The 15717-nt window shown below is 58.3% G+C and overlaps 1 protein-coding gene across 5 annotated transcripts; it reads right to left on the reverse strand.

The window, feature by feature from the left end:
• Positions 1 to 42: 42 nt before the first annotated feature.
• On the reverse strand, positions 43 to 14491 carry PROM2 (prominin 2). 5 transcript variants are annotated; one of them, XM_037056751.1, is made up of 24 exons: positions 14120 to 14491; positions 13425 to 13474; positions 12812 to 13017; positions 12598 to 12718; positions 12303 to 12366; positions 11992 to 12081; positions 11482 to 11681; positions 11084 to 11158; positions 10218 to 10281; positions 9830 to 9989; positions 9367 to 9519; positions 8026 to 8149; positions 7446 to 7537; positions 7235 to 7319; positions 4993 to 5139; positions 4511 to 4582; positions 3687 to 3779; positions 3510 to 3563; positions 3124 to 3204; positions 2833 to 2901; positions 2121 to 2210; positions 1811 to 1917; positions 1413 to 1484; positions 43 to 1118 (listed from the first exon to the last, which is right to left on the reverse strand). In XM_037056751.1, exons 1-23 carry the CDS (start codon positions 14355 to 14357, stop codon positions 1421 to 1423), a joined length of 2499 nt encoding a protein of 832 aa, XP_036912646.1. In that variant the 5' UTR covers positions 14358 to 14491; the 3' UTR covers positions 43 to 1118; positions 1413 to 1420. The 5 variants fall into 5 exon arrangements, with proteins under 5 accessions (XP_036912646.1, XP_036912647.1, XP_036912648.1 ...); XM_037056752.1 differs by having other exon boundaries at positions 43 to 1121; XM_037056753.1 differs by lacking the exon at positions 14120 to 14491 and having other exon boundaries at positions 12812 to 13042.
• Positions 14492 to 15717: the final 1226 nt, after the last annotated feature.

Raw genomic sequence — 15717 nt, forward strand, 5'->3', positions numbered from 1 at the left:
CCTAACCTAGGATACCTAGTGGTAAGGACCCAAAGCCAAGGCTTAGAAAGTGAGAGCACTTTAATGTACCAGGGGACCTCCTCTCTCTCCTCTTCCCTTCTTCTGGAACTCAGGACTCAGTGTGCAGAGTACAGGGATGGGCCAGGGATAACCCCAGGCCACATGTACAGGAGAGAAGGAGTAAGGGTCAAAGTGCAAAATCCCGCTGTGGCCCCAGATCCCTCCCGGGGAAGCTGGCTGGGGTCTGTCAAGAGGTCGCCTTCTGGGGAGCCTAGGGGGAGGCCCCGCTCTGGAGCAGGTCCCAGGCTCCTTCCCGGGAAACCAATACTCAGAGAGTTGCTGAATAACAACAATACTGTTTCCAGTCAAGGGTTTAGGAAGGGGGCTCAGCCTCCATTCAGGCTGTGGGGCCAGGAAACCCAGGCCAGGGCTTGTGGAGGGTACAAGTCACTAGGCAGTAGTGGGTTTGGAGGCCACAATGCAGCCAGCCAGGCCTGGGCCATGGTGGCTCCTTGTCTGATTGGTGGCTTTACCTGATTAGTTTGGTCTTGCATGAGGGGTCCTTGGGGACCAGCAAGGTAGAGGGATAAGCTAAAGAGAGTCCAAGGGGAAAGAGCTTCTCCGGAGGAGGGGACAGAGTGAGGCTGGGGAAATTGGAGAGGGGCAATTAAAATAAGGGCCTGGAGAGGAGTGGGGAGCACGCGTGTGTAGGGGGAGCACGCGTGTGTAGGGGGAGGGGTGAGTGGTGACGGAGTAGGGTGACAGGGCCTCTGTCCCACCCAAGGGGCTGAGAAAGGGGTTCCACTAGGTGGAGAACAGGGTCTTCTAGGTGCTGACATATCACGAGGAGGAGAAGGGATGGATACCTGGAAGAACCTATTGGCTCTGTAGCTCAGCGGTGCTTAAGTCTGCTTATGAGAACAAATAAAGGGGGCTGTGAAGAGACAGGGGCAGAAAGGGAACAGGCAAGGTGGGGTCAGGAAGCTGGGAGTGGGGGACTGTCCTGGCCTGGATGCCAGTCTGGGCTCTGGGAGCAAGAGCGATGGAAGTCCTCTGGTCCAGGCCAAGTCAAAGGCGGAATGTGGCAGCCCCGGCATTACTTTGCAGCTAGCAAACTCCTGCTGTGGATTCAGAATGAAAAAGGTGAGTGACAAGGATAGAGGTACAGGCCTGGGCTTGTCAGTCCTACTGCTGGATGGACCAGTCCCCATACCCAGACCCCACCAAGACCCAGAACCTTCCTGCCCTCCTGGGCCCTGGGGACCCCAGGTTGTAGAGAGGGTCTGCCTCTGGGACAGTGGAGAAGGACAGTGGCCCCTGACCACCCACCCAGAAGAGGGCTTAAGGGTCCCTTCCCTTCTTCCCCCTATTCCCTTGCCCCTGGCACTAAGGAACTAAGGGGGAGAACTCACCCAGGGTCCTACAGCTTCAAGGAGGTGACCCGGGGGATGTGGAAGAGCTGAGTCTCCTCAGAGCTGCTGGAGCTGCGGCAACGTGAGCAGAGTGGGTGACCCTGGCACAGACCCTCGGCCTGACACAGGGATAAACCCAGAGCCCTGATTTTCCTGCCTCAGAAGCTCGCCAGGGGAGGCAGGGCGCCAGCAAGCTGTGCCCACTGGATGTGCTGCAGCAAGGGCATGGGGAGAACTTCCTGACCCTGGAGCTCCCTGAGTGCGTGGCTCCTCAGGGCTAGCTCCTCTGCTAGTGGCGGGTGGGTTCAGGAAGTGGTGTGGCAGGGGACCGGGGCCCAGTGGCTGGAAAGACTCCTTCCTGGGCCCGCGTTGCCCCCACAGCCTGGCAATCCCCTCACCTAAGGCGTTTCCAGATGGGATGGAAGTATTTGGAGGTCTTGATGGCAAAGATGATACTGGGGACCAGAAGGAAGGTACACCAAGCAAGGCAGAACCAGGAGGCATTCTGGAACAAGGGGTAGGGGGTTAGCTCAGTGGAGCTGGGCAGTGACTTCTCATGCCACTCAGAATCCCAGGCCCCCACTACTCAGTGTTCTCAGAGCTGAGAGGGCGGGCTGAGGTGCCGGTCCTTGCCTCAGGCCCTGCTCATGTGCCCCTCCCACAACCGCCTTAATGTCCATGAGCCCAGATGAGCTCCCCAGCACTCACCCACGGGTCAGCCATCATGTCACATAGGATTGCACGGCCATTGTCCAGGGCTCCAGAGAGGGGCTGGCAGGTGGCAATGCGCTGAGTCACCTGTGGCATCAATATGAGGCAGATGTACCAGGTCCCCAGGGCACACCCCATAGTCAGAGAGAGAAGTTGACAGGGACATAGATAGGCCCAGGGACACAGCTGTATAGGCACATGGACATAGGAACACAGAGAGGTAAGGGCACACTGACACAGGCTCAGCTCCTGCCCCTTCCATGCCATGCACCAGCCTCTATGAAGCCCCTACTGTGTGCCCAGCACTGTGCTTTCAGCCACACTTCCACTGGAGAGGCCGCACAGATTGCAAAGCCTGGGATCAGCCAGCGCCTTCAGGAGGAGGTGAGCTGGAGGGCTTGTTGGCCTCAGACAGTATGTGTAAGGGGCCAGCACGAGGAAGGGTGTGGGGGCCAGGTGTGAGCTGCACATTCTGGGCCCATGGCTGCCCCGCTCATACCAGGCCTCCGACCAGGGCTGCCCAGAAGGTGTATGTGCAGAGCCCACCCAGCAAGCAAGGGCATGGATGCCAGGTTTGGGAGTCTGGGTTCCAGGGCATCTCCACAGCATCCCCCAAGGAGCTCTAGGGATGAAAGAGGGATAGAGCAAGGCGAATGGCTGGTATGGCTGGGAGTGGGTGATTGGTAGTGGCGCTGAGGCCAGCACTCACCTCCTCTCTCACCCAGGCCACATACTGGAAAAAGTATCCCATCTCCCGGGTCAGGAAGCACTTGCTTTCCTGCAGGAAAGAGGGGATTCCTGGGCTAGCAGGAATCTCAGGAACCCACAGCCCAGCCTCATGCCTGGTCCCATCAGGACAGGCTGAGCTGGCCTTCGTGGGAGTCATGGTAAAGGACAGGCCTGGAGGAGAGGCCTGAGGTGGGAGCCCTGTGTGGGTCAGCCCCTCAACCCAACTCTGCCTCTCAGGTGGCCCCCATCCCTCTGCCATCCCCCCACTCACATTCTTCAGGATACGGGCAGCCCAGGCAGGTAGCTCTTCTTTTAGGTGAGTGACCCTGTCTAGGACACCTGAGGTCTCCAGCTGGGGAGAGGAGAGGGACTCAACTCAGCGTCCTGCTCAGTCAGGGAGTAGCCACTCCTTCACAAATGCAACATACAACACACAATATACTCAGCTTGGGGGAGGGGGAATTAAGCCCTAAGGACACAGAGGCCAAAGACAGTGGTCTTCAAGGATCTGCTCACCCACCCCCAATTCTTCCCAGCCCAACCCTCAACCTCCCACGGGACCAGGCAAAGCAGGGGAGGTCCCACGCCAGCTGGGCCTCTCCCTCCCTCTCTCTGCTTCCCATCTGCTCCACCCTACTCCCCATCTCCAGAAGCCACCTGGAGGCTTGGTGCTGAGAAAGCCAGAGCCCTGACACTGATGTTGAGCTTGGCCTGTGGAGGAGAGAGTGAGGCTGGTTAGAGGGAGGAGGGATCCAGCACCTGCCTCCTCTTCTGTGCCCCCTCCCCACCTTCTTTCTCCCCCAGGCCCCAAGCTCACTGGGCCCCCAGACTCACCACAAGGCGCTGCTGGGGGAGGACCTTCTCCTGGTAGAAGTTTCCGAGCCCTTGGGCCTCCTGCTGTAGTTGCTTCCCCAACACAGAATCACCCTGAGGGGGGACGGAGATAAAATGGCTCTGTTCCCAGGATAGACCAGCCTTTGCCTGCATGTCCTTTACCAACTGCTCAGCCCGAGTGCTGAGGGCTGTGAATGCCAGGGTCGGACAGAGACAACAGAGGCCTCCTAGAGCTTCTGGGCCTGATCTGGGCGCAGGGGCCTGAGCCCAGGTCTGAGGTCTGCGCTAGCTCACAGGCAGCCCTACCTTAGCCGCAGACCCTGTCTGGGTGCGGGTGCGGCTGCTGAAATGGTGGGGTCTATAAGATACCTGGAAAATAACTTTTTAAACTTCAAATATTTGTAAATACAAAATGCTGTTTTTCCCAGTAGAATTTCCCAACTGTCATGATATCTAACCCGCCGCCCTGTCCCCATGCCACCTGTCCCAGTGGCTCCCAGAGCAGTGAGCACTTAGAGACACTTGCTCCATGAGAGAGGTCAGGCCAATTACTTCATCTGAGCTTTACAGATGGAAAAGATGAGCCCAGAGACACAGAATGGCGTGCCCAATGCCACACAGCCCATTGGTGGACAAACTGAGTCATAGCTGATACTGCAAAACCCTTCAGCCCCGCCAGGGGTCCAGAGTCTCACTGGTGGGGGCCCTCAACCCGGTCTCTGCCCTCGCCCCCTCCCCTCGATCCAAACACTCTCGCCCGCTCCCGCCTCTCGGGCTTCTCCCTGACTCCTGCCGTCCTCGAGGGGTCTCTGCTCCCTTCTCACCTGAGACTGGGCCAGTCCTTCCAGCTCTCGGGCCAGCTGCTCCACACTGGTGTTCACCACCGGCTTTTGGATCTGGAGGCAGATGGAGAGGCTGAGAGGGCATGAACCCCGGTGCCACTTATCGAACTCCCAGTCTTTTCAAAACTACTGCACACCAGGAGAGTCTGCTGGGGCACATCAGCCCCAGTGGGTTTCGCCAGAAACCATGACTGATATACACCAGACACTTTCCATTCAGGTAGCAGAGAAGAGTGAGGCGCCCTCTGGTGTATCCCAAGGAAGAGGCGACTCCCCGCCATCATTTGCCACAGGAGAGGGTTCAGGACCACGGACAGAGCCTGGGCACAAGGTCTAGGGTACCCGCCAGGGACATGGGGAGTTGAGGGAAGATGGAGGGCCAGGGCAAGGTGAGATGCACCCCCCAGCTTCTCTGTGGACCCCTCTGTCCTGCAGCACTCTGGCCTGAGGGGCCCACTGCTGACCTGGGTGAAGAAGCTGGAGTAGTGGATGTTACCAAGCTCACTGCTCTGCAGAGCCCTCAGGTCCCGGTGGCCAGCTGGACTCAGCAGGTCCAGACTCTTCACATCCACCGTGAGGTTCTGCAACTCTTGCTCCAGCCTGGCCATATACTGGGAGGGAGAGGACAGGATGAGGTCATGCCCAGGCACTGAGCCAGGACTCCAGAGCAGCAGCTCACCAGGGTCCCCACCCTGGATCCCCCCAGCCTCAGAGAGGGCCCTGCAGTCCCCCGCTTCCTTCCTACCCCCCAACCCATTCCCATCAAGACCCTGCCCTCCTCAGGTACCTATCTGGCTACCAGGCAGCAATGCAGACCTTCCTGGCTGCCCAGTATAAAAGAGCTTCCCCAGCCCATCATTATCACATCACCACCTGACAAGGTCTTTAGAGTGCCTGTTGCTGTGACATTATTTATGTGCGCACTTGCCTACTGTCATCAGCTCTGTGAGAGCAGCGCCTGGTCCGCCCACTCTGAACCAAACTCAGTGTCTAGAGCAGAAGCTCACACGTGGTAGGCGCCAGACAAGTCTGCTGAAAAAAAGACAAGCTCTTTTATACTGGGTAGCCAGGAAGGTCTGCATTGCTGCCTGGTAGCCAGATAGGTAAAAATGAATGGATGGATGGCGAATGAATGAGTGGACGCAATCATACTTCCACGACTGATCACAGTTTAAAAAGGGACACTCAGGATTTTCCTGCCATTGCTGGAGGAGACTTAAAGGGCATGGCATTTGGCCCCAGTGTTTAACAGATGGAAACTGAGTCCGGAGAGGAGCATTCACCTGCCCGCGGTTTCACAGCAGCTTAGAGAATGGAGCTCAGCTCTGGTCCTCTCCCTCCCACCCACCACTCTGCTTTCCCAGGGGGAGCAAGGCCTGATTCTTTCTCAGAGGCATTGGTAGCAGACAGGTACAAGAGATGTTTGAAGGTGGCCAGAGCCCTCTGCCTGGTTCCCTGGAAAGCACACCACATCACATTTTCCTCTGCCTCGTCAACTTCCTATGATCTCCTTTGAGGGTGAGCACTCTTAAGATCATGTTTGATGTTGCCAGATGGCCCCCAAGGACTGCCCAGTCCCTCTGAACCTGAGGCCCTGCCTGTCCAGAAACTCCTGTGAGTGAACCACTCCCCTCCTAGGACTGGGGCTGAGAACCTTCCTCCCATAAAAGCCATGACTCCCAGCCAGCAAAGCACGGGCCCCTCTGCCCAGCCACTGCTGAAGCCCTCCCTGGCCGCCAGCCTTCCTCACGGGCAGTGTCAGTGACTGAGAACCTGGTGTCATCTGCTCTGCGGGCATCTCATCTGGTTAGAGACACTGGAGGAGGAGAAAGCCACGGTACTACAGAAACTGCCCCAGTTATACAGTTCAAGGTATGGAGTCGGGGCTGTCATCTGGACCCCTTGGCTCCACTGGCCGGTGGGCGGAGAATAAGTGGTGAGTCCAGGAGGAGCTGGAAGGGCTTCTGGATGGAGAATCAGGAGTCAGCGTGCATGGAGGTGGGTCCCTGATGGGTGTGGGAATGGCTCTCTGAGGGCCCTAGAAGTCCAGGTCCTCTCCACCTACCTCTTGTAGGCATGGAGTGTGGAAAGGAGAGAGTGTACACCCTCAGGAGAACCCCATTCTCTAAAGGGGTCCCTTTCTTGTGAAGTAGCTCTTCCTTCTCTGTCCCAGAACTGTCTGTCATCAGCATGGATCTTTCCCTCCAGTTCTATACACCAAGTACTGGCCAAGTCTGGCGGCTGAGGAATTGAATCCTGCCACCACCTACTGGCTCTGTAAGCTCAGCAAGGAGCCTGTGGGAGCCCTTCCCCAGTGGTATCCAACTTGGTCACCACCATTTTCACTGTCACCCTGTCCCAGCTGCAGCACACCAACCAACATCTGCCCGGGTCAGACACACACACCCTTAGCCTCTCACCATCATCAGCCTTTCCTGCTGCAGCCGCAGCTGCATCCAGTTTTCCTGGAGCACAGTGCTCAGAGCTGGTCAGAGCCTCCAGGCACTCTCCCACACACCTGCACATCCCAGAAACCTCCTGGGCTCAAGCCCTGGACCAGACCCTGAGCTAGCACCTGGGGCCTCTGAGACACCTCAATTGCTCTTGCAGACTCCTCAGGTTCAAGGAGATGATTCTACCATAGAGGCAAGACTAGAGGAGGGGGATCTTCAGGAGTCCGCACAGCCTTCTGGAAGTTTCCCTTACCTGGCTCATATCCAGGTACCTCTCCAGGTCGTAGGAGTCATTGAGCTGCAGGACCTTCCAGAGTGGGGCCCCTTTCCTGCACTGCCTGGGGAGGAACAATGGGCATCAAAGAGGAGGGAAGGGGTGGCCAGTAGGGGCGGACATCACCTTAATGGGACACCCATCTCAGCTCCTCCTCACACCCTGTCCCCAGCCCAAGCTTCCTACTCACTGATAGGCCAGGAGGATGCTGATATTCTTCTTCAGGCCAAGAAGGTGGGGCAAGTTCATGGACGAGGGCAAGTTCCCGGGAGTGTCAACAAACTGGAGATGGGTTAGGGAGAATGAGCCTGGAGTGGGGAGAGGCCAGGCCATCCCAGCCAAGAGCCAAGTCCCATGACCCCCTCACTCAGCAGAGACCATACCCAAACCTGCCTCAGACTCAAATCACTGGGGGCCTTAACTCACTGTGGGGACCCTCCTAAAACAGAGAATTCAGGGTTACCTGCTAGAAGCACTGGGGAACCAAGGCCACCACTTTGCAGACTCAGAGATGGGAGAACAGAGGGGCTCAGGTCTGGGTCGAAGCCCGGGAGTTCCTGCCCTGGGCCGGGCATCGCCCAAGGACTCCTGGGCTTTCTCTCCCACCGCTCACCTACCGGTGGCTTTCCGTTTTTGTTGGGCGGTCTCCGTCACTCTCCCCACCCCCACGCCCATCCTGCTCTCCCTCTTGCCTTCTCTGGTGCCCACTTCCTTTTAACCCCTTTTCTCTGCCCACCTTAGAGCAGAGAAACCCCCTCACCTCTACCCACCTCATAGAGTTCCCCACTCTCCCAGCTCCGGCACACCAGCGTTTGCACGTTGCCACCCACCAGGAATGTAGAGAAGACGAGGAGGATGAGGGGCCCAGCGAAGAGGAAGCTGAGGCCCACGCCCCTGGGGAAGGCAGACAGGGGTGGGTGAGGAGGGCAAGATCTCCTGTTGCACCCACATCCCAGGCCGACATGGCCATCAAGTTGGCCTGGGGGTAGAGCCCTTTGGGGACAAAACTCAGAGGGCTCTGCCGCTTGGGTCAGGAGTTAGAACTGCTGCCTGTCCCCACCATGTCCACCCCATCCTCACACTATTTCTGGTGCTCTGGCCAGCCCTGGCAGCCTAGAGGTCAGGGTAACTGTTGTGCTCAAAGAGACAGGACTGCCAGCCGTTAGGCCCAGAGTACATAGGGGTGACCAGCTCCAGAGCTGAGCCCTCAACGGGGCCACCTGTGCAGCTGGCCATGACCCTCCAGGAGGACCAGCAACCGAGAGAGTTCGAGGAGGACCTCAGACCTGCAGGCCTTTGGGAGGCAGGCACAGCCCTATGCCAAGATCTGCAGGGGTGTCAAACTCATTTTCACCGGGGGCTGCATCAGTCTCACGGCTGCCTTCAAAGAGCCGAATGTAATTTTAGTATTATATAAATGTAATTAGTCCTTAGCTAGGGGCAAGGAGCTCGGCATTGCTGCCAGGTAGAAACAAGGTGGAGGGCCAGATTCAGCCTGCAAGCCTTGTATTTGCCACCTGTAGCTTAGAGAATAAAACATGGGCTGGATTTCAGCCCCTACTCACCCCTCTGGCCAAGGACTCTCATGCAGTGACCTGCCTACACAACTAAATGTGCCAGTCCTGCCCTTGAAGAACAGGCCCAGTCAAGAGAACAGCATTCAGCTTCACCCCACTGCCCTGCTCCCCTCTCAATAAGCTTGCTGTTGGCGGGTGAGGCGCAGCATGGGAGGCAGCCAGCTAGTCCAGGGATGGCAAACAGATTCTATCTCTGGTGCCACCTCCAAGTGGTGGTGCTGCCTGGATGCTGGGTTAAGAAAGATTCTGAGGCTCTGCCCATTGCTCAGTGGGAAGGAATGCCCACTGGTTACTATAATTATCACTGATGTGGAGGCAGAAGTGCTTCTTTGTTGCCATTCCTGCTCTAGTGAAACCTTTTATGCAGATGAGGACCCCGGAGCCCAGATGGGTTACCGATTTGCCCACAGCCAGCCAGCTCGTCAGTACCAGAGCTCAGTCTCTCGATGCCCAGGACAGGAGCTGTCCATGAGTGTAGAGGGCCCTGGCTAGCCTGGTGGGAGAGACATTACCCCTCTCTACAACCCTTCTTACACCATGAGGATGCGGGCTCCAGCCCTGCCCTTGGCTTCCAAGTGGCTGGGGTGCTCCCGGGCAGACAGCCCCCAGATGCCCAGGTTGAGGCCCACCAGGTTACAGACCACCACCAGCAGGACCGCAGAGCACAGCACGCAGCCCACAATCCACCTGCCACAGAGAAGGTACAGCTGTCACTGGGAAGGGATAGGCCAGCATAGGACTGACTGGCTGGGTGGGGCCACTAACCCCAAGGGTGGGGCCTCGGAACATATGGTTCTAAGGCCTCCCTGCTCCTATGGGGTCCCCGGGATCAGATCTCAAGGCCACACAGTCAAGGTGGGGACGCATAAAGGATCTTGGCTGAAAGGAGGCAGACAGAGGCTTAGTACAGTAAGGAGTTGATGGGTGGCTAGAATCGGGTCCCGGTGGCCAAGAGGCTGGGCTGCCTACTCCACCCGCCCCCATGGGTTTTGAGCACCTGTATTTCTCGTATCTCTGCACCTCCTTCAGGTAGGGACGACTACTGTTTTCCGCCTTCTCCAGTGCCTGGCTCCAGCGAGAGGCTGCCTCCCAGTGTGGGAATATTTTGGCCATTGTCTTCAACCCTTCAGGCTGCTGGGCCACCACCTTCTTCAGCTCTGCCCAAAGCGGCAGGGGCTTATGGGTTGGGGAAGGCACCCAGGGGCCCCCGGGAAAGGATGGTCAGGAAAAGCTCCTGACCTACAGAGGGCCCACTTCCTGTCCAGGCCCAGCCAAGGAAAAAGCCCTCAGCCTCCCCTCACTGCCCCGCCCCCCTGTCCACAAGCCTGTTGTTAGGGGAGAACTGGGCAGGGCTGGGGTGGGGTGGTGCGCTAGGCTGGCCTCACCTGTGACCACATCGGCCATCTGCAAGGAAGCCAGGAGTGGGAGGGCATTGAAGGTGCCGTTCTCCTGCCAGAGCAAAAGGCAGCTGAGCCTCCTGCTCTCCAACTTGGGGTGTCCCAACCTGGGGCCCCTGACATCAACGGGCCCAGAAGGAGGAGATCCTACTCTGTGCTCCCAACTCAGGAAGTAAGGAAACAGCCTTCCTTTGTTCTATTGGTCAATGGCATCTTCCCCTCTTCCTGGGCCCCACCTGATTCAACTCCCCAAACAGTGCTCCTCAAGACCCCTCCCTGTTTCCCCATCCCCTCTTGCTGAGACGTTCGCAATAGACTTCCCGCTACTGTCTCATCTCTCTTGTCCATCCTGCACATGGCTGCCAGGTCTATTTCCCTCAAGTCCAGCTCTAACCTACTCTCCCAGGCTTACCTCCCACTTCTTTCCTTCTGGAACCTTCTGCTTCAGCCATCTAGCACAGGTGACTCACCATTTCCTCAACTCAGACTTTCCAGGCCCCAGGTCATAGGCATTGGTTATGTTGCACACTCCCCCACAGCCCGCCTTCACCCAGGAGACCCTGCCTGCCCTTGGGGCTCAGCCGCACACCTCCCCCCTGCCACTCCAGTGCCCCACCCTTAGGGGCCTGGCTCTTGCTCCTGAGTTCCAGACCTGCCTCCCCCACCAGCCTCTGTGCGCTCGAAAACTGGCACTGTGAGATTCCAGCCCAGGATCCCATGTGACAGGCGAGGCCAAGCTTGGTCCAAATCTTAGATTCAACTGGGTACCCACCCAAAAGGGGAACATGGAGGCCTCTCACTTGTGAGTTCCCAGGGAGGTGGGGCAAGTCGGGTAGACTGGGCTAGGCACTCACCTCCTGGACCATGCTGGAGAAGTTGGCCTCTGGGACACCCTTCAGGTGATGTAGGACATCATCCACTTGGGGCACCTGAAATTGGAGAGGGGATTGGGTGATGACAAAGGACTGAGGGAGGATCCCTGAGGGAGAATGGGAGGTCGGGACCAGAGACTGCTGAACCCTCAGTGTCCTCTTGTTTAAAATGTGGGGACCAGTGCAGCCCTCCTGTCCTGGGTGGCAGTGAGCACTCAAGGAGGCAATTCACAGGACACTCACAGCACAGTGTGCACCCCGGGTCTGTGGAAAGGGAGTGTGTCTGCCTCAGGGAACATGGGACCCAGGCTGCCTGGGGATTCCTATGGCAGCAGGTAAAGAGGCCCCCCTTGCTCGAATGGCTTCTGTCCAGCCTGCACCTGGCTGAAGTCAGCTCCCAACTCCAGGTCATGGACCCGGCTCAGGGTCTCTGCGCAGCTCTGGCAGCCAGGCTCCTGCAGCAGGGCATGGAGGCGCTCCCGGTGCATCCGAACGGCCTGATCCAGCTCCTGCTGCCCCTCCCACAGCTCCACAAGGGTGGCGTTCAGGGCTCGGAGGTGGTCCACAGAGACCTGTAGGGCTGAGACCCACCCACACATTGATGGAGCAGCATCCGCTGCTGCCAGAGTCCTCAGAGTTCTTGCAGGAAGCAAAACAACTTCCCTCCCCACAAGTCAAAGGGATCTGCCAACATTAACCTCTAACCCCAATAGTTATAATGGATATGACCTCAGGGCACACTGAGGCAAGATGTGGGCAAGGGTGTCCAAGGGGATCCTAGGGTAAAGCCAGGGGTGGGGCTTGCTGAGGCAGTGAAAGAAATTCAGGGCTGAGTGAGGGGGAGGGGTTTGCCTGCAGGAGACACCACCCTGGACCCTGGTCCCACTCACCGTGGCCCAGGCTGAGCAGAGAGGCCAGCACCTCGTAAACTGTGCTCCTGAGCTGGGTGTGGATTGTGCTCCCGATGCTCGTGGCAACACCTGAAGAGCACAGGCAGCCTGAGGGCTGGTGCCCAGGAGCCAAGAGCCCTCCCCACACGTCCATTTGGCCTCCCCAGGTTCTGCAGCAGACTGGCCCAATCTCCACTCGGTAAGGGTGTTTCCAGGTGGAGCCCAGATGAGGGAATGAGAGGGCCCTTCAAGACAGGCCTGGGCAGGAGGTCCTGGGGCTGGCCTGCCTGCCAGCCAGCTCTAATCCTCACCATCCAGGTCCTTCAAGACACGTTTCTGGGGAAGGGAGAACTGCTGTGCCACCGCCTGCAGCTCCTAGGCAAACACAGGGCCATCACTTGACAGCCCTCCCTCTGGTGGTTTCCCAGGTGTTCCCAAGACTCTCCAGTATTTAAGTATTATAGTGACTCTCCAGCAGGGGGCAGTCAGGTGCATGTTGGAAGTGGCATGCTGTGGAAATTTGTAGAACCCACCAGAGTGGCCTGACCTGTCCGGGGCCTGGTGCTCTTGTGGGTAAGTGAGGATGAGGGGTTACCTGGTGCTCACCTGGGGGACATCAGAGACCAGGCCCCGGAGGCTGAGCAGTGTCTCAGGCACAGCCTTGGCACTGAGGCCCATCTGTTCATGCACACGCTGGTTGGTGACAAAGGCACAGACAACGCCAATCCTGCGAGATGGGGGCAGAGAAAGGGACTGGATGGATGTCCTCCGGCACCTGCACCTGAGCCCACCCCTCCCACCGGAACCAGGCACCCCTCACAGCAGCACGAGGGTGGTGAGCAGCAGGAAGGTCATGAGGGTGCCACGCTCACAGGCCATGTCCTTGTGCTCCATCTTCACTCGGCCCCCACAGCGCCTCCGGCGGCCACGGCAGCAACAGAAACAGAGCCCAGCAGTGGGCACCACCAGGAGGTACAGGCCGGCGATTACAGCGCACACCAGGTAGCCAGTCTCATACCGCACCACCTGGCAGGGCAGCAAGGTGGAAGAGCTGTTCTGATTTCACCAGGCAGCCTGACCCACAGGACACCAGAGGGTAACCAGGAGAGGGCGATGTACACAGTGGGCACTTTCACAAATGTCCTTGAACCCATGCAAGGTGCATGTGTCCTTACTGGTTATCACCTTGTATGTGGAAAAACTGCCCTCCAGGGAGGTCGGGGCCCGCCGCAAACACGTTAATGGCAGAGCTGTGGTTGGAAATCAGGTCTGCCAACTGCAGCACTCATGAAAGGGGGAGGGGTCCCAAGACTCCACCCACCTCCAACCCAGGGGACAGCCAGCAAGACGGGCAGAGCTGAGGGAGCCTTCCTATCCTGGCCCCCAGGCTCAGCCTGAACTCCTTCTCCTGCCCCGCCCCCTACCAGCCTCACCTCGTCCACCTTCACGGAGGCTGGCTCATTCAGCAGCGCCCTCGCCAGTTCTACGGAAAGAGTCACGCAGGGGACTTGGGGAAAGCGACTGCCCTAACGCAGTTCCCACCCCCACTGCCAGGAGAAGTTGGGCTCCGCAGAGTGGCCCCTCCCACTACCACGGCACCCTGGGAGAAGGCAGCGTCACTCCAGCCCCTAGCCATGTGCCCAGGCCTCAGGGTGGAGTGGCTGAGGGGAGGCCTGACCCACCCCTCCTCCTGGAGCCTGCAGGTCGGCCCTGCGGCAGGAAGCCAAGCCAGCAGCCTGGTTAAGAGCAGAGGAGAGCCTGGCCTAGGAGCCCTTCCCCTCAAAAGGCAGGGCGACAGGCTGAGAGCTCCCTGCGGCCCCTCCTGTTCCTCCCAACCCCTAGTACCACCAGACCCAGAGAAAATTTTAGCCAGGTCTTTGGGGACTTCTAATGTAATCTCCTCCATATCAAAACAGAGAAACTAATACTCAGAGGAGGAAAAGGGCTCACCTAAGGTCGCACAGAAAGGTCCTGGAGGGGTCTCCAGGTGATGCCCCTGGGCAGGAAGATGGGGGCAGGGAATGCTGGGGACCCTGCCCTCCAAGCACCTCATCCGGAGGTGGTGGGGGATAAGGGTGCTGGCCAGGACCCAGCCCTTCCCGAGGCCTGCCTGGGAGAGCACACTCACCGGTGGGGAAGGGTTTGGGCTGCACAGCAGAGAGGAAGCGCCGCACGGTGCCGTAGAGGTGGTCCAGGGGCCCTGGCGTGCGGACACGAGGAGCCAGCCACAGGTCCCTGGCTGTGGGTGTGAAAGTCAGGCGTGAGGCTGGGCCGAGAGACCCACAGTCTACGGCCTGCGCCCCCCGCAGGCTTAGGGGCAGCATCAGGCCCAGCAGAGGCGCCAGGAGGCCTGGAGCGCTTGCCATGAGGCGCAGGCAAATGTGGGGCTCAGGCAGCCGGGAGTGCGGGGAGAACGCGGGGCCAGCCGTGCATCCTTCGTCAGCCTCTGTGCTCCGGCTCTCAAAACTGGCCCGACAGGTTTGGGCTCCCAAGCTACCTGGGCACCGGCCCAAAGCGCTGGAAGGGCAGGGCGGAGGCCTGGAGTTGGGGGCAGGGCCTGGTCAGACCGCCCTCTGAAGCCTGGGGTGGGGGCCTGGTGCTCTTACCCCTCCCCAGGTCTTCCTGGGAGGGCTGCCTCTGAGTTGGGTAAGGGAAGCACTCAGTAGCTACGGATTACCTAGGGTGGTCCAATTTGTAAACACTGTATTCTGTGCTCAGACTCTGGGAAGCCCTGGCCCAAACATGACCAGAGCAGCCTTACAGGCCCAGGAACCAGGCTCCTCTCCCAACTCCTTCTGGAGCCTCCTGCCAGGCCTGTGGAGCAGAGAGGCCGCTAGGCTTTGTCCGGAGTGGCTCTCGGAGGGGCCAGGCAGGCAGTCACAGTCCTTTGGGAGGGCAAATCCCCACCGAGGCGGGCCCTTTGGCCCAGCACTGCCCCATCTAGTCACAGCTGAGAGAGCTGATCAAGGCTATGCCCAGAGATGTGTCTACACAGGCCTCTGTTTTCTTAGTGGCTGTGTGACTGATACCAGGAGGCTGCCTGTAGCTGAGCAGCTCCTGGGGAAATAATGCTATGTGGATGGAGATGACCTGGGCAGCATCATTCATCATACCAAAAGGAATCAGTAAAATGAGCATCTCACATTATATACCAGGCAGTCATTAAAGAAAATACTGTGGAAATGGCTCTTTTGACCTGAGAGATACCCACAATGCACTAATGAGTGCAAATGGCTGATCACGTAACAGTACATGGAGGGAAGATGTAAAACACCGATCACCTCCGGTAGATCTGGCTAAAATTCTGGGCCATTTCATTCTCTTCTGCTCATCTCTACCGCTTCTTTTTCTTAAACACGTGCTGCTTGTGTTCAAAGAAGTAATGGAGTTTGTGAATTCCCATGGCAGCCCCTCCCTGGGAGCCCTGGAGGGAGGGGCTGCTGCCCTGGTTTTGAGGGTGGGTAAGTTTGCACAGGAGTTTTTTGTTGCTCATGTGGGGTCACTTAAGTCCGAGCCAGAGCCAAGCCTGCAGCAGTATCCTTACCCTTCCCGTGCTGCCCCCAGGAATTTGTGTTCTTAGAAGCGGAGCACAAAAGGTGCAGTCGTAGAAGGAATGGTCCTGTTTAATAACGGGGTGCACACAGGAAACGGACCTCATCAAAGGGCTACTCAGAGATGAGGATCAGAGCTGTACTGAGGGACTGGCTGAGGGCATCCTGGCTCCTC

The sequence above is a fragment of the Sturnira hondurensis genome, unplaced genomic scaffold (genome assembly GCF_014824575.4).
Source record: "Sturnira hondurensis isolate 20B ecotype Veracruz unplaced genomic scaffold, ASM1482457v3 Scaffold0009178, whole genome shotgun sequence".
Taxonomy (NCBI): Eukaryota; Metazoa; Chordata; class Mammalia; order Chiroptera; family Phyllostomidae; genus Sturnira; species Sturnira hondurensis.